This window comes from Vanacampus margaritifer, chromosome 1 (genome assembly GCF_051991255.1).
Source record: "Vanacampus margaritifer isolate UIUO_Vmar chromosome 1, RoL_Vmar_1.0, whole genome shotgun sequence".
Lineage (NCBI taxonomy): Eukaryota > Metazoa > Chordata > Actinopteri > Syngnathiformes > Syngnathidae > Vanacampus > Vanacampus margaritifer.
Window position 1 is genome coordinate 56,738,247 of NC_135432.1, and position 13,514 is coordinate 56,751,760.

At 40.6% G+C, this 13,514-nt stretch overlaps 1 protein-coding gene across 8 annotated transcripts in view; it reads left to right on the top strand.

Moving 5' to 3' along the window:
- The window catches only part of ktn1 (kinectin 1), a 21,145-nt gene extending 8,323 nt beyond the window's left edge, over positions 1–12,822 (top strand). For 2 of the 8 annotated variants that reach the window (XM_077555900.1, XM_077555921.1), the window contains exons 7-36: positions 340–480; positions 1,683–1,789; positions 1,919–2,063; positions 2,630–2,726; positions 2,822–3,006; positions 3,393–3,482; positions 3,580–3,617; positions 3,708–3,798; positions 3,880–3,948; positions 4,026–4,063; positions 4,185–4,275; positions 4,372–4,440; positions 4,904–4,941; positions 5,203–5,293; positions 5,756–5,868; positions 5,952–6,027; positions 6,111–6,148; positions 6,253–6,343; positions 6,996–7,082; positions 8,995–9,084; positions 9,166–9,252; positions 9,338–9,427; positions 9,498–9,590; positions 10,148–10,216; positions 10,283–10,366; positions 10,710–10,793; positions 11,398–11,481; positions 11,570–11,665; positions 11,886–11,990; positions 12,092–12,822. In XM_077555900.1, the coding sequence (XP_077412026.1) occupies positions 340–480; positions 1,683–1,789; positions 1,919–2,063; positions 2,630–2,726; positions 2,822–3,006; positions 3,393–3,482; positions 3,580–3,617; positions 3,708–3,798; positions 3,880–3,948; positions 4,026–4,063; positions 4,185–4,275; positions 4,372–4,440; positions 4,904–4,941; positions 5,203–5,293; positions 5,756–5,868; positions 5,952–6,027; positions 6,111–6,148; positions 6,253–6,343; positions 6,996–7,082; positions 8,995–9,084; positions 9,166–9,252; positions 9,338–9,427; positions 9,498–9,590; positions 10,148–10,216; positions 10,283–10,366; positions 10,710–10,793; positions 11,398–11,481; positions 11,570–11,665; positions 11,886–11,990; positions 12,092–12,133 (2,619 nt within the window). In that variant the 3' untranslated portion in view covers positions 12,134–12,822. Of the gene's footprint in view, positions 1–339; positions 481–1,682; positions 1,790–1,918; positions 2,064–2,629; positions 2,727–2,821; positions 3,007–3,392; positions 3,483–3,579; positions 3,618–3,707; positions 3,799–3,879; positions 3,949–4,025; positions 4,064–4,184; positions 4,276–4,371; positions 4,443–4,903; positions 4,942–5,202; positions 5,294–5,755; positions 5,869–5,951; positions 6,028–6,110; positions 6,149–6,252; positions 6,344–6,995; positions 7,083–8,994; positions 9,085–9,165; positions 9,253–9,337; positions 9,428–9,497; positions 9,591–10,147; positions 10,217–10,282; positions 10,367–10,709; positions 10,794–11,397; positions 11,482–11,569; positions 11,666–11,885; positions 11,991–12,091 lie in introns of all 8 variants that reach the window. The other 6 variants (XM_077555915.1, XM_077555931.1, XM_077555938.1 and 3 more) reach the window with 4 other exon arrangements.
- The last annotated feature ends 692 nt before the right edge of the window (positions 12,823–13,514 follow it).

Consider the following 13,514-nt stretch of genomic DNA (forward strand, 5'->3'; position numbering starts at 1 on the left):
ACCATGACATCAATAGAAACATCCAAACCATATAATTGTCTGTTCCCTATTAAAATAGCCTGCTAACTAACACATAGATGGACGAACAAACCAAAATACAAAGCTTCTATGGATTGTTTTAAGTTTTTACTAGCCTTTGTAGAGGTCTATGATAAAACTTTAGCCTTCTCATGATATATAATCATAACATTGCTAAAACAAAACTTTTGGTGGCCCATGATTTTTTTGTGTAATACTGAGTACATTTAAGAAGATCAGTAGCACACACAAACTGATTTAAACTGTCTTTACTTGATGTAACAATTTTTAATTTCTCCCTGTCTTGCCGCTGTGCTTCAGGAGCTCCAGGTTTCGAAGCAGAAGACGGGCAGGGTGGAAGCCATGCTGCGAGAGCAGTGTTCAGCAATGGAGAAAGAACTGGCAGGCATGCAGGCCAAAGCACAAGGAAGCTACCAAGAGCTCCAGAACATGCAGATCAAGGTGTGTGTGTGTGTGTGAGGGATTTATTAAACCATTATTCCTTCCAGGTTATCATACTATCACGGCAGTTGTGTGTTAACATCCAGTGTTGAAAGCATTACTTAAAAAAAGTTTTCCAATAAAGTAATGCAACTTGATTACTTTTTAATTACTTTTCCATTACTCCAACACCAAATATGCCAATGAAGACAAATACCACTACAATATAAATTTCTATATATTTTTTTCTGTCTTCCGAACATTTGATATGTATCGTTTTGTAACATGAGAGGAAGCTGGAGCACTCAGAATTCAAATCCAAATTCTCAGAACTGTTAGCAGGCGTGGTAACCATTTGTCCACTTTTCTATAGATATGTGAGTGAATTGATTGGTTTAAGGCTATTTGAAACAGTTGAGTTGCATTAGGAATGCTGATTTAGAAATTTCCTAGTAGGCAACACCTTCCTAACGTACAACAGACACTTTATTGATCCTGTGAGCAAAAGCATGTTATAACGTATACAATGGAGTGAAAAAAAGAGGACAAATTAAGCTTATGAAGGCAACATTAGCAATTAGAGGTAGCTTGGCATCAACTGCGAAAAATCATTCCCGGTGACAAGTTTAGCTGTTTTTATTGTTAATATTGTATTTAATTAGTAACTCTGTGGGGGATTTGTGAAAGGGAGGTGAAACATTTACATTAGCGGCGTAGCAAGCTACCAGCTCGCTCCGCCATAGTCGTCCCAGCGACTCTTGGCAGCTCACACTTTTCTTATGTTATGTAAAATATATCAGTTCTTCGGTGATAAAATATGAAAATAAAATGAGTATGGTCCATTAGTCACCTCTCAAAACCTTTTCCTCTGTATACACATTTCAGAATATTGCAGCAACGACCATGCGACTAGCATCAATGGAGTTGTACATACGATGTCAATATATCCAATTGTTGTGCTGAGGGCTCAGACAACCTGGGCTGTCCTCATGTAAAATTTTAATCCTGTGAAATTACCAAATGTACCTGTAATCTGAGTACTTTTTTCTGTAACGGAATACATTTAAAAAAAATGGTGTCCTGATTACATAACGTACAAGCATTCCATTACTCACCAAGAATGGTTACATCAATGCTTAACTAGGAAACCAATGCATTATGAAGCCATTGGAAACCTTGATGTCTGATCATGACCTACTTTTCTTTGTGTCTCTTGTGTGCAGTTCCAGCAGGTCAGAGAACAACTAGAGAGTCAGATCACTCGACTACAGCAGGAGAATGGCATCCTGCGGGATGCAGTCAGCACAGCCACCAACCAGATGGAGAGCAAGTGAGTGCCGCACCACAGTGATTCAGCTCTTCAACCATAACATCATTATTAAAATTTTTATATCTTGCCATACTACAGCTTTTTTTCCCCCATAAAAATCATTTGTGCATGTGTGCTTGTTTCTGTTAGGAATACGGCCGAGATGAACAAACTGCGTTCCGATTATGCGGCGCTGATGATAGAGTTAGCGGACAACAATGCCAAGCTGCAGCAGGAGGAGCACCAGAGGAAGTCGCTGGAGGTCAGCTTCAAGCAGAACGTGTCTCAGCTGGAGGTACGCTGAGCCAGAGGCACCTTGTTTATATTTACCCTGGTCCGTCTCATAAAAGCACAAATCTCCTCATTTTACCACCAAGCTTTGTGTGCCTTTCATGGGTGTGGCATTATTGCCAAAAGAATGGGAGGAGGTTGTGGTGGAAGTCCACGGGTGGGGTGTGGGAACTAGAACATATTTAGAGAGGGTGTGTTGCCTTTGGACGCTGGGATGTTGGAGGCTTTTGTCCATGTAATAACACTAACATCCTGTTTGACACGTAGATTAGTCTTTCCTGTGTTTTTATTAACTGCAATCAAAGATTGTGCTACCTTCACCCTGGGTATGTCTTTGCTAAGAGGCTAAAAGTCAGAGCAAGAGTTTGGAATGTATTGTGTATAATGTAATGTATGAATATAAATAATGGAATGTTAATGTGAAGGCGTATTAGACATCAAGCTATATCATGTTAAATGTGTAATGAATATTTAGTCGGATCTGTCATTGTTTTTAAATTATGGAGCTTTTTTTCCTTTCCCTTTTTTAAATTTTTTTAAAAATGTTTTGTTGTTTTTTCAAATCCCCAGGCCCAACTGCAAGACGCTAAGCGGCGCTGGGAGGAACTGCAAAACTTCCTTCATAGTGTCAATGCCGAGCGAGAAAAACTTCAGGCCTCTAAGCAAGGTGCCAAGTCATCTCACTCGCATAATCCATACTCCAGAAGGGTTTAGGCACAAGGAATAACCAATGTGGTTTGTGTGTGTGGGGATGGGGTGTAGAACTCCACAATCAGCTGCTGACAGCGGAGAATGAGATGAACACTAAGAATAAAGAGTTTCAGACCCTCCATAGCAGCCTGACTGAAGCCATGGTCTCAAAGGAGAGACTGGAGCAAAGAGTGATGGAGCTGCTGGAGGTGTCCCAGCACAGTATCGCTGATGATTCTATGCAGGCTCGTGCTCAGGTAGGGCACCCAAAATCAAGCTTTGAAGAAAGAAAATCTAATCTGGTGAATGAGATTGATTCTCTTCATTGAGAATTGGCAGTTGTGCCAAAGGTGCTTCTCTTCCCTCTAGTGTGTTGTTCCGATACAATTTTTTGGCCCCCGATTCAGATACCCAGCTTTGCGGTATCGGCCGATACCACTGCATCCAAAGTCCTATATAAGCATCGTAAATAATGGTATTGGCATGTTACACGTTAGTACTCACCGATGCCGATACCACAGTTTTAATAGAGTTTGGGGGCCTCTGCCGATACCGATATCGGAACAACACTACTTCCCTCATGCTGATTACATGATGCAGTGCACAACCACTTGATGCCTTTTCATACCAGTGTCTTTAACAGGAGCTCATGAATGAAAACAAAGGTCTTCAAGCCCAAAAGGAAACACTGCAAGCACAAAATGAGAACCTACATGCCCAGATCTCAACACAGGTATAGGTCCACTAGTACTTTTGCTCATCATTAGATACCTACTTCCATAGCTGAGAGTCTAATTAGGCTAATGAGATTTCTGTCTTTTCCTATTTAGGCCAGCCATGTCTCCCACATTGAGGAGCTACAGAAGCTGTGAGACCATTTTGCTCTTTGTTTTGCAGATGTAGTGGTTTTATTCAGTGCTTTTCCTCATGTATTCACATATGTACCAATTTTATCCAGACTGGCTGACAAGGAGTTGCAGAGAAAGAGCCTGGAGGATTCTTTGAATGCTGAACGGAGCAGCGGAGCCAGTCGAGAAACTAACATGCAGGTCTAGCACCACCTGCAGAAACTTGTACTCTTATTTGTAATTAGTCAATCAATTTAATACTGTTTCATTGATATTTCACAGGCCTTGCACAATGACAACATGTCACTCAAGGCAGACACTCAGAATTTGCGGGCACAGATTGCTGATCAGGTGTGTATCTAAATATTTTTTGTGAATGTTCCTGTGTTTGACACAACCTCATCTATCTTGGCCTTCCACCCATGCAGACTTCCTCCCTGCTGGCTTTCGAACAGATCCAGAGGAGGTGTGTACAAATCAAAGCCTACCTATGAGAAAACAATATATTTGTGAAAAGTTAGTCATGGTTTGTTGCACAATGATACATTATTGATAATCTTTAAAAGCACCATTCTGTCTCCACCCAGTGTACAGGAGAAAGAGGAGAACATGAAAACTGTAGAGAGCCTACTGGAGAAGGGGCTAATCGAAGTAGCCAACAAGGAAGAGGAACTTAAGGTGCCGCTTTTCCCTTCACAAAGTTTGACATCAGCATAAGGGGTTTAGATTTTCATTGACAGCTTTATTATTCTCTTATTTCGTTCCCTAATTTAGACTGTGAGAGAGGAGAATAATGCGCTAAAACAACAATTGGTGGCCCTTCAAGGAAAAGTGGCTGATCAGGTGAGTTCTCAATCTGTGACTGCTTTAGTAGCCAAGGGCACAAGGCAAGACGGGCTCCGTACTGAAGGGGGAGGATCATAAAACTACGAGACAAAAGTCATATTACAAGAACCAAAGTTTTTATGAGGAGAAAATGTGCTAATGTTCCAGGATACATTATTTTATTTGGGATGTTTTTTGTTTGTTTTTTAAACCGTCAAAGCCGTTCGGTTAAAAGGTTTTGGTCCGGTTTGTTTTAGTTCCAATTACAGTAATAGTAATTAATAATAATGCTGTGAACATACTTTCACTTTTAACCTAACTAGACAAGACATAATTACCTACCTGAAAACCATTAGCACAAAATTGAGACATGAGCCAAAAAAAAATAGTCCAATGCAAATTAAGACATTTTTATTTGCCTTGTTACCAAATTTTTCCCACCTTATTCTGATCAGGTTATGCTCATCTCCCTTAATTGCAGGTATCATCAGAGTCAATTGTGCAAGAACTGCATAGCAAGTAAGACTTTTTATGTTTGTGGTATGTGGTTGGATTTGTGTGAAATATTTCATGTGCAGTGAGTTGATTCTGCGTGGGATATAAATATTTTGTTTTAATGCACATGGCATATTAAACATTGACCCACCAATTACATGGAGGGCAAAGGGGGACATAATTGCAGATCACACTAGCCCATGATTATGTACCAAAGTCACATTTGAGCCATAATGGTGTACCAAAGAAACAAATATAAATTGTAGTGTTAATTTTGCTTTATAGGATTCAAGAGAGGGATTTGAAGCTGAAGTCAATGGAGGACAGTCTGCAGGCAGCACAACACAGCTACTCAGCCAAAGCACAGACTGTTGAGGTGTGAAATGTATCTGCTTTATATGTCTAAATGCACAATGTTTCTCGTGTCCCAGTTGTTATATTTTCTAGGTCTTGGGGGGGAAAGTCGGCTAAGTCAACCACCCAAATTGGTTAACACAAGAGTTTCTGCCTCAAAACTGTAACTTTAAAACCATATTTACGATGCCCAGAACCATCAGTTTAGCCGTGTTTCCTGCACGAGCATTTGTTGCAGACTGACTCATTCACTCGGTCAGTGTGGACTTCTTGGACTAATAATCAAAATATCCTGAAGTCTATATTTACCAAACTTAAGTGTTATCTGTAGAGGCATCCATTATGCCAGTGAAGGGGGGAATTTGGGCTGTGGTACGATTACACAAGTAATCGATATAATAATTTATTCTAAAAAGTTAAATTAGTGACAGCCCTACTATTTTCCCAGGTATAGTTGTTCCTTGAAGCCATTTTTGTCTCTCAGGCTCTGGAGCAGCAGTTTGCTGCCCTGCAGTTAGAGATAGAGCAGCTGAGACTGAAGGAGCCATCAGAAGAGCTCACCAGATTGTATACCCAGCTCCAAGTACTCCAAGAACAGTATGCAAACCTTCCCACACAGTGGCATTCACATTTGTGTACCAGTCAGACCTCAATAAACATGATTGTCATCTCATCCACAGGCTCGTTGCAAAAGAGCACGATATTCAGCACCTACAGACTGAGCTGAGAGAAAAGTTTGAGAAGGCACATCAACAGGTGAGTGAGTCCAGAGAGAATTCCTTGTGATTCACCAAAAAAAGACTAGCTTGGTCTTTCAACTCACCTCTTCTCTACATCAGACTGTTAGTGCAGTACCAAGCCCAGAGCTTCTAACAGCGTGAGTTGGGTTTCGTGCTCGGTCATATTTTTTTTAATTGAGAAAAAAAATGCAGTTAGGTGTTGTAATGCTCATCATACAGGGCCGGTTGCTATGTCTCACAGGTTGTCAGAGAAGGAGAAGCACGTTACAGAACTGCAGAGTGAGCTGTGTGAGCTCAAAGAATCTCTGGAGCTTCACAGAAAGAAGAACAATGTAGGTTTTCCTGCCAAGAAAACTATAAACACTGATTTGTGTGATGTGTCCCTCTTACCTGCACCCACCCCTACTGTGGAGTTGCTCACTGCACACATCAGTTGCCCCCTGCTGGCTACCATCCTGTAGTGTCATTTTGCTTGCTTCCTGTTCTCCCCCCTCAAACTGCAATCCTTTGGTTGTCTTTACCAGTACGATTGCACACATCAGTGAAGATTGCTTAAACTGCAGATTGCATAACAGGGCTTCCATCTTACTCTTTATATGCGCACTATTGACCAGGACTACTCTTGTGAGCTGATTCAGAGATGTTTTGGATTGCTGCTTTTGTTTGGGTAAAAACAAAAAACACGTTTATGGACTTTTTGTGGTTGGGCGGTTCAGACATTATATATTATACTGAACAAAAGTACTTTCTTTCTTTTTTTATATAAGTATGCAGTACTCTCTAAACAATCTCAATTAATTCTACACAGTATTGTGACCCCAATGTGGTTGAATGCTCTAGGTGGGAGCACAGCAGAAATGATTAGTCACCATTAAAATGCATCCAGTATGCCCTTGACTATCCACGGTGTGTTTAAAGCTCACTGAATGGCTTTTCCCTGAGGCTGAACTGAACGTAGAATCTCTTTGGAACTGACCAAAACAGGAGCTCCGGGAGAAAAACTGGATTGCAATGGAAGCTCTGTCAGCCACCGAGTCCATGCTTCAAGGAAAACTCAGCAAAGCTATCAAGGTTCGACATCCGATCTCAGTTTAATTCACTCTCTAGAGCCAATCTGATGCATCCCCCCCAAAATTACTCTTTTTTTTTTCTGCCATGATTGATCGCGTAAGATGCTTTCCACCAACCATAACAAACCTGCATACTCATTTAGCTTGCCTTTTTCCTCTCACGACATGCTTGGCCTCGAGTTGCTAATTGACTCTATGGCGAGTTGCGAAGCTGTGCTACTCATCTTAAAGGAATTTTACATCAGTGTCCGAATTTGCTTTTGGATAGTCCTTTTGAACATCAATAAAAACCTAACATCTATCTCTTGGTGCAAAGATCAGGCTGATGAGTGTGCAGGTGTGAATGTGATGTCATCCTCTTGCTTGCTTGTCTATTTGTCCTTTGTCTCATTTGTAGCATGTTCTTGTTCCATTTGTCCGTCTCATTCGTAGCATGTTCTTGTTCCATTTGTCCTGTCCACATATTATGTGCTTATCATGCAGTTATATTGTCATGGTAGGTTTGGCACGTTTAAATGATCCAAAAGGAAATTGAAGTCACAAATGGAAGTGAAATTTGTCACTTAGCAATCCAATGTAATAAGGATTCCACACACTTTATTCTCATACAATAAGTAAGTCCTAATACTTGTGAAACAAAATTATAACAGAATAAGATGAATATGATACAATGATAGGGGAGGTGCTTTTTTTTTTTTTTTGTTTCAACATGTGCAGAGATGCAATCACCAAAGGGGTGGCTGTTGCAGAATGAAAATGCAACAGTCTTGAATTGCACATATTTACAAGTTCATTTTACATTTAACAAAATGAATAGGCATGGGGGCTCATATAAGGGGGCCCATATAGTCATAGTGTTGTATAAAAATCAGTAAACTGCTGTCCCAAGGACTGCTGATGGTTCATGCATCTTGCTTTTTAACATTATGCACATATCGTGTAATGGCATACAAGTGTGAAAAGTTAACCGCTGTATTAGTAAAACACACCATACTGAGTAGTGTCAATCAGGCTTCGGTACGGTACGGAAGTAATGGCCCTAGTGTGAGTGCGCCCTAAGAATGTGTCCAGAAAGTATGGTTGTAGCTCTGTTACAAAAGACAAGAGTGGGCAACTAGACAGCTATTCTATTTAGAGTTTGAGTAATGTGCATATTTTTGCCACCGCCCCCTCACAGCAAGGAAGGGCATGTGCTAAACCGACACTGCAGCTGCCATCTCGGTACATGTGTACAGTAGACAACCTGCAACTCGGGTGATCCTTTGCAGCTGCTCCATACTGTCATTGCATGTATGATGGAGATGTCGTACACACTTTCCTTAAGGCCTGACACTAGTGCATGATGCTGGTTTATTGTTAGTGGTCTTTCTATTCTTGAGTTCAAATGTGTGTTTATGCTTTCAGGGGTTATAAAAAAGGGCGCTCTGAATCTGACTGTGTAGGTGTGATGGAATTTACCGGGCTTTCTCATTGAATTAGGACTTCAATGCGATGTTTAGACCAAACGCAAAACGCCACGTGTCTCGTATCGTTCGGTCTGACCACAGCATAATTCTGGATAATACATCACAGCGGGAAATTCTAGTGACTGTGATAAGCATGGGGTATCACAAATTTGATTGAACTGTTTGAGGAAATGCCATGCATTACAGTATTTACTTTCTACGATGCCACTTTAGTGATCATAAAGGAAATTAATCCAATACTTGAGAACCCCCAAGTATTTTGACTGAGAAAAGCATATATCCAAATGAGCAAAATGTGTATTTCATTCGTTTGAGTTTGAATTCTTGCAATGGTGTACGTGCAATGAGTGGATTCATGATGTGATTGTGAGCCACAAGATAAGCTATACTCAAAATATTTCTACTTTTCTGTCCTTTTCCATATCTCTCCCTTTATTGACCTTGTAGGAAAACCAGGCAACACTGGCGTTGTCTGAGGCTGAGTGTCGCAATTTTCTGCATAGACTTTTGCCCAACGTGCCTCTGCCCAACGAGCAAGTATGCACCTTAATGACACCATTCTTATCAACACCTCCTCATCCTCCTGCTATTGTGACAAACACTTCTTTCATGTTGTAGAATCATCAGAAGTGGCTCTGCAGTTTTGAGAAAAACGTCACAGAGAGTTCAGCTGCACAATCTACCCATTTATCACGGTGTCCCGAGGTAGGTGTCCAACACAATGGTCATCATGTGAGATAATATAACATACATAGGTGTTACGGTATTGGTGTTTCTTTTCCCCTGCCAGGACCTGTCCGAGAAGCTGAAACAAGCTGAGGAAGCCCAAAGGGTTCTACAGGTCGACTGTGAGACGTACAAGAAAGTTTTAGCAGAGACGGTAAATTCATATTTTGTTTGCTCACATCTGTGCTGCGGGCTTCAAACTGTTGTTTTTGCTATGTCCACAGGAGGGCATCCTACAGCGCCTGCAGAGCAGTGTGGAGCAGGAAGAGTCAAGATGGAAGGTGAAGGTGGAGCTATCGCAGGTCGAGCTGAGAGAGGTGGGCATTGACTTTGTAACTGGAGATATATATATATATATATTTGATGAAACAAAAAAATATTGAAAATTAACCAATGAAAATCATACATAGCCAGGGTCATAAAAAAATGAATAATGTCTTTTAAAAAATTGACCATAGAGAAATGCTAAAGATGAAGAATATTTTAGACCATAGGGAGATTTTAAAGTAAGATATAAATTAAAAAGGTACTGTTTGGTGACACATTGTGTACTGCACTGAACATGGACCAGAGACAAGTATGTTAACTCCGAATGCCATCCATTAAAAAAAAAAAAATCTGGAGAAGGCACCTTTCAAACCCGAGACAACTAGAATAATTTGATCAAGAGGACTGCGCCGAAATGCCTGTTGACAGTTGCAGAAAAATCGTTTTGATTGCAGTTAATGCGCCAATGAGTTCTGCGACAAATTTAACAATGTATTCAATTTAGAGTACCGTTATACTTGTCCAGGTTTCATTGGTTAATTTTTAAGATGATTTTGTTACCAACAATTTTGTTGACCCGTGTTGATAATTATTTATTTTACCCTAGATGAGCCAGAAAGTCACAACACTGGAGCAGGAGATTGAGAGACTAAGTGATGGAGCGGAGTTGGAAAATGTGAGTCCTTTTGAAGTTAACTTTGTTCTTGATGGTGCCATTGTTTAATTGTTTTTCAATCTTTAGTTGAGAAGAGAAAAGGAGCACTTGGAGTCAGAGTTGGAAAGGGCAGAGCGTGAGAGTGCCACAAATGTGACAGAGGTCCGAGAGGTAAGCAAAAGCTGCGTAGTGTGAGCCACTGCATTCGTTTGGTTGCTAAAGGATGAGCGATGGTTTGGTTTCTTGTTGATGGGGTACCCGCGTGTGTTTAATTTTTCCATGGCTGTCACTTGAACCCACATACAAACTCCTCATGTCCAAGTATTTTTGAACTGCAAGTCCTACTGGACTAAGTTTAGAGACCCATTTGACAGTTTCACACTGAATGTGATCCAATGCGTCCTCAGTGTACCACAATCTGTTATAGATGCCTTTTTAGGCAGATCACATCACACCAGTGACTCTGGACTGTTTTTAGGTCCCAGTAAACACCCCCTCTCAAACTTAATTTCAGCTCAAAGATCTGTTGACTGAATTGCAGACCAGACTTGATGGCTCATATACAGAAGCCATCAGGCAGAATGAGGAGCTGAATTTGGTAAGAGTTATTTGCCCGCCTAGCTCCAGATCCTTTTAAACAAACCTTCTCCTGTCGCACTCAGGATGGTTTCAGTCGGTCGTCATTCATAACCTCACTATCTTGCTCTCTCTGCATGACGCGGTTCATTTGGTCAACATCGAGGTTTCTATTGAAGAGACGTAAATGTTCATGTGTGTCAAAAGAGGGGCTATGAATGGTGACTCACAATTACCCCCTTACAAGACTAACCCTTCCCTTTCAAAGCAGTCGAGGTGTTTCATCTTTTACTGGTCTGGTGCCTAATAAATGGTTTACTCATGTACCTTTCACAATTTTATCATAGCTCTTTAAGCTGCACACTGTCATCCAATTCTCATTTCTCTCATTGTCTTTGTTGATCATTCTGCCATCATCATGGGTTGCTGTCAGTCAAGCCAAGATACTGTTTAGAAGTACAAAGAACCCGTAGTACACCAGTCATGAAAACAAATAGAACCTCATTTTAGCTTAATAAATGTAATGATGTTTGCACCAATATAGCCAATTTGAACAAAATGTTGTGGTTTATGACATGGGAACTAATACATTGATACAATAAGCTGACTGTGTTTTTGACTTAAAGTTGAAGACTCGACTCACAGTGACCCTATCCAAACTGGAGGCGGAAGAGAATGAGAGGCAGCAGGTTGCAGGTGATCTCTATAAGGTAAGAATGACCTAAAGACAAATTTGCATTGTGACAGATGTTAAACTGCTAGCTTTTTCATGGGATCCTCTTTTATTTTGTAACGCAGGCCCAGCAATCTTTGGACCTGATCCAAGGGGAGCTCTCCAAAGTGACAGCCAACGCTGATGGCCTGATAGAAAACAGCAGTTTGTCCTCACAGAGAGTAAGTTGCTGCTTTCCGTGGATACTGCTGAACAAGTGGTCATGTCGGGGTTTTTATTTTTTTTGTCGCCCGCATTCTGTCTGACCGCTGAATTTAAAAGCCTATATTTCCTGAAAATTCCAAATTGCACGACCTTTGCGGCAGTCAACTAGATATTTCACTCGCAATTTCTTCGCTAATTGCAATTGCAATTCTAAACCAGCAATTGTGTGTTCATCAGGAAGAGCTTGACAGAAATGAAAAGATGACCGCAGGACTCAACCAAACAGTCTGGGATTTGCAGCAGCTGCTACAAAGGGTTAGCCGACAACTCACCAAGGATGCAGTAAGACCCCTTTTATTGTCTTTATAGATTTGTATTTATTGTTTAACATGACACTTGAAAAAAAAAAATCTTAGGTTTCTGACTTGTAGATGTACATTTGGGCTTTTATCCAGGAGGCTGATAGAGATGTGTTGAAGCTATAGCACGCAGAAGAAAGACGGACATGCAGCCATCCAGACCGCACTACAGAGACATCACGACCATGTCACATCCGCTGTCAAACAAGGGAACAGGCTGAGGTTTACTGTTAATACCAAGCACTCCACTTTCACCACGACTCCACTCCCACCACATTCCTCTACAGGAACAGCATCACAACTTAATTTTCATCACAACTTCATTTTTATCATAACCTTGTTCCATTGAGCATCGTCGACTCAATCTGTATTGATCAATCAGTCTTTGAATACTGCATTATTTGCGTTATTTACATGTCGCGCACACGTCAACTTAACAGTTTTTTTCTTCAGTCTTTTTTTCTTAAATTAAAAAATATGTGTTGTTTTATTGTACTGAGTTATGGCACATTGATCTGTTTTCCTCTTCACTGGTTGTGTATCATTAGACGCTTAAGAATACATACATTTGGAGGGAGTTTAAGAAGTATATCAGTAACTGCATAAGAGTAGTATGGCGATGCAGGAGGCTATTCTAAGCGTGGAAAGAGAAGACGGGGTCAAAAGTGTACAGGTTTTAATTCTACTGTTAAGGACTTGAGAGTGTCCCCTGTCTGTAATCAACACTTGCTATATTGTTGGCTAAATTCATTAACACTGAAGAGTTTGTTCTTTTTGTAACAGGTGATGTTAATAAAAGGGATGCTTGATAAATATGTTAAGCGTCGCGGTGCCTGTTTGTCATTGCACATCATCTTCCCTGCCAGAAGGGGTCACCACATTTCTGTGAATGAATTTAAGGTTTTAAAAACCTAGCTTTATGAGTATTCAGTATTATAGAAGTGTGATACCTGACTGTACATCATCTGGGTTTTCTGTTGGTCAATTTTCATTAAGTTTTCAAAGTTGAAAGTGAGTTTTGCTGGAAAATGTAAGCACATCCATCCATTTTCAGTAGCACTTGCACTCATTTGGGACATGGATGAGGTGTATCCCAGCTGGAGAGAGAAAAACAAACAAACACATGCAAATCAATTTTTCGGAACAAACTCCACAGAAGACGGCCTGAGCTGAGAATCATACGTGGGACCTCTTGACTGAGAGACAGACATGCCAACCAATTAGTAGGCTGCGCCGTGCTGCTCAAATGCTAGAACAAAGTGTTTTAATGTTGAGTACATCAGTCACTAACATGAAAGGGTGGATGCGAGGGAAGTTTACCAAGTACAATTAGTGAGTCATGGTGTATGTATAGTATGTGCGGTAAATTGTAATCTTTGAGTACAAAAGGACATCAGGACGCACAGTTAAAGAAGCAGCGTTGATCCTCATTGGGTGTGCCGGGGAATGTTTCGATTTCTCTTCTGCACTTTTTAGGTTTTTTTCAAAGAATCAAGCAATTAAAAAG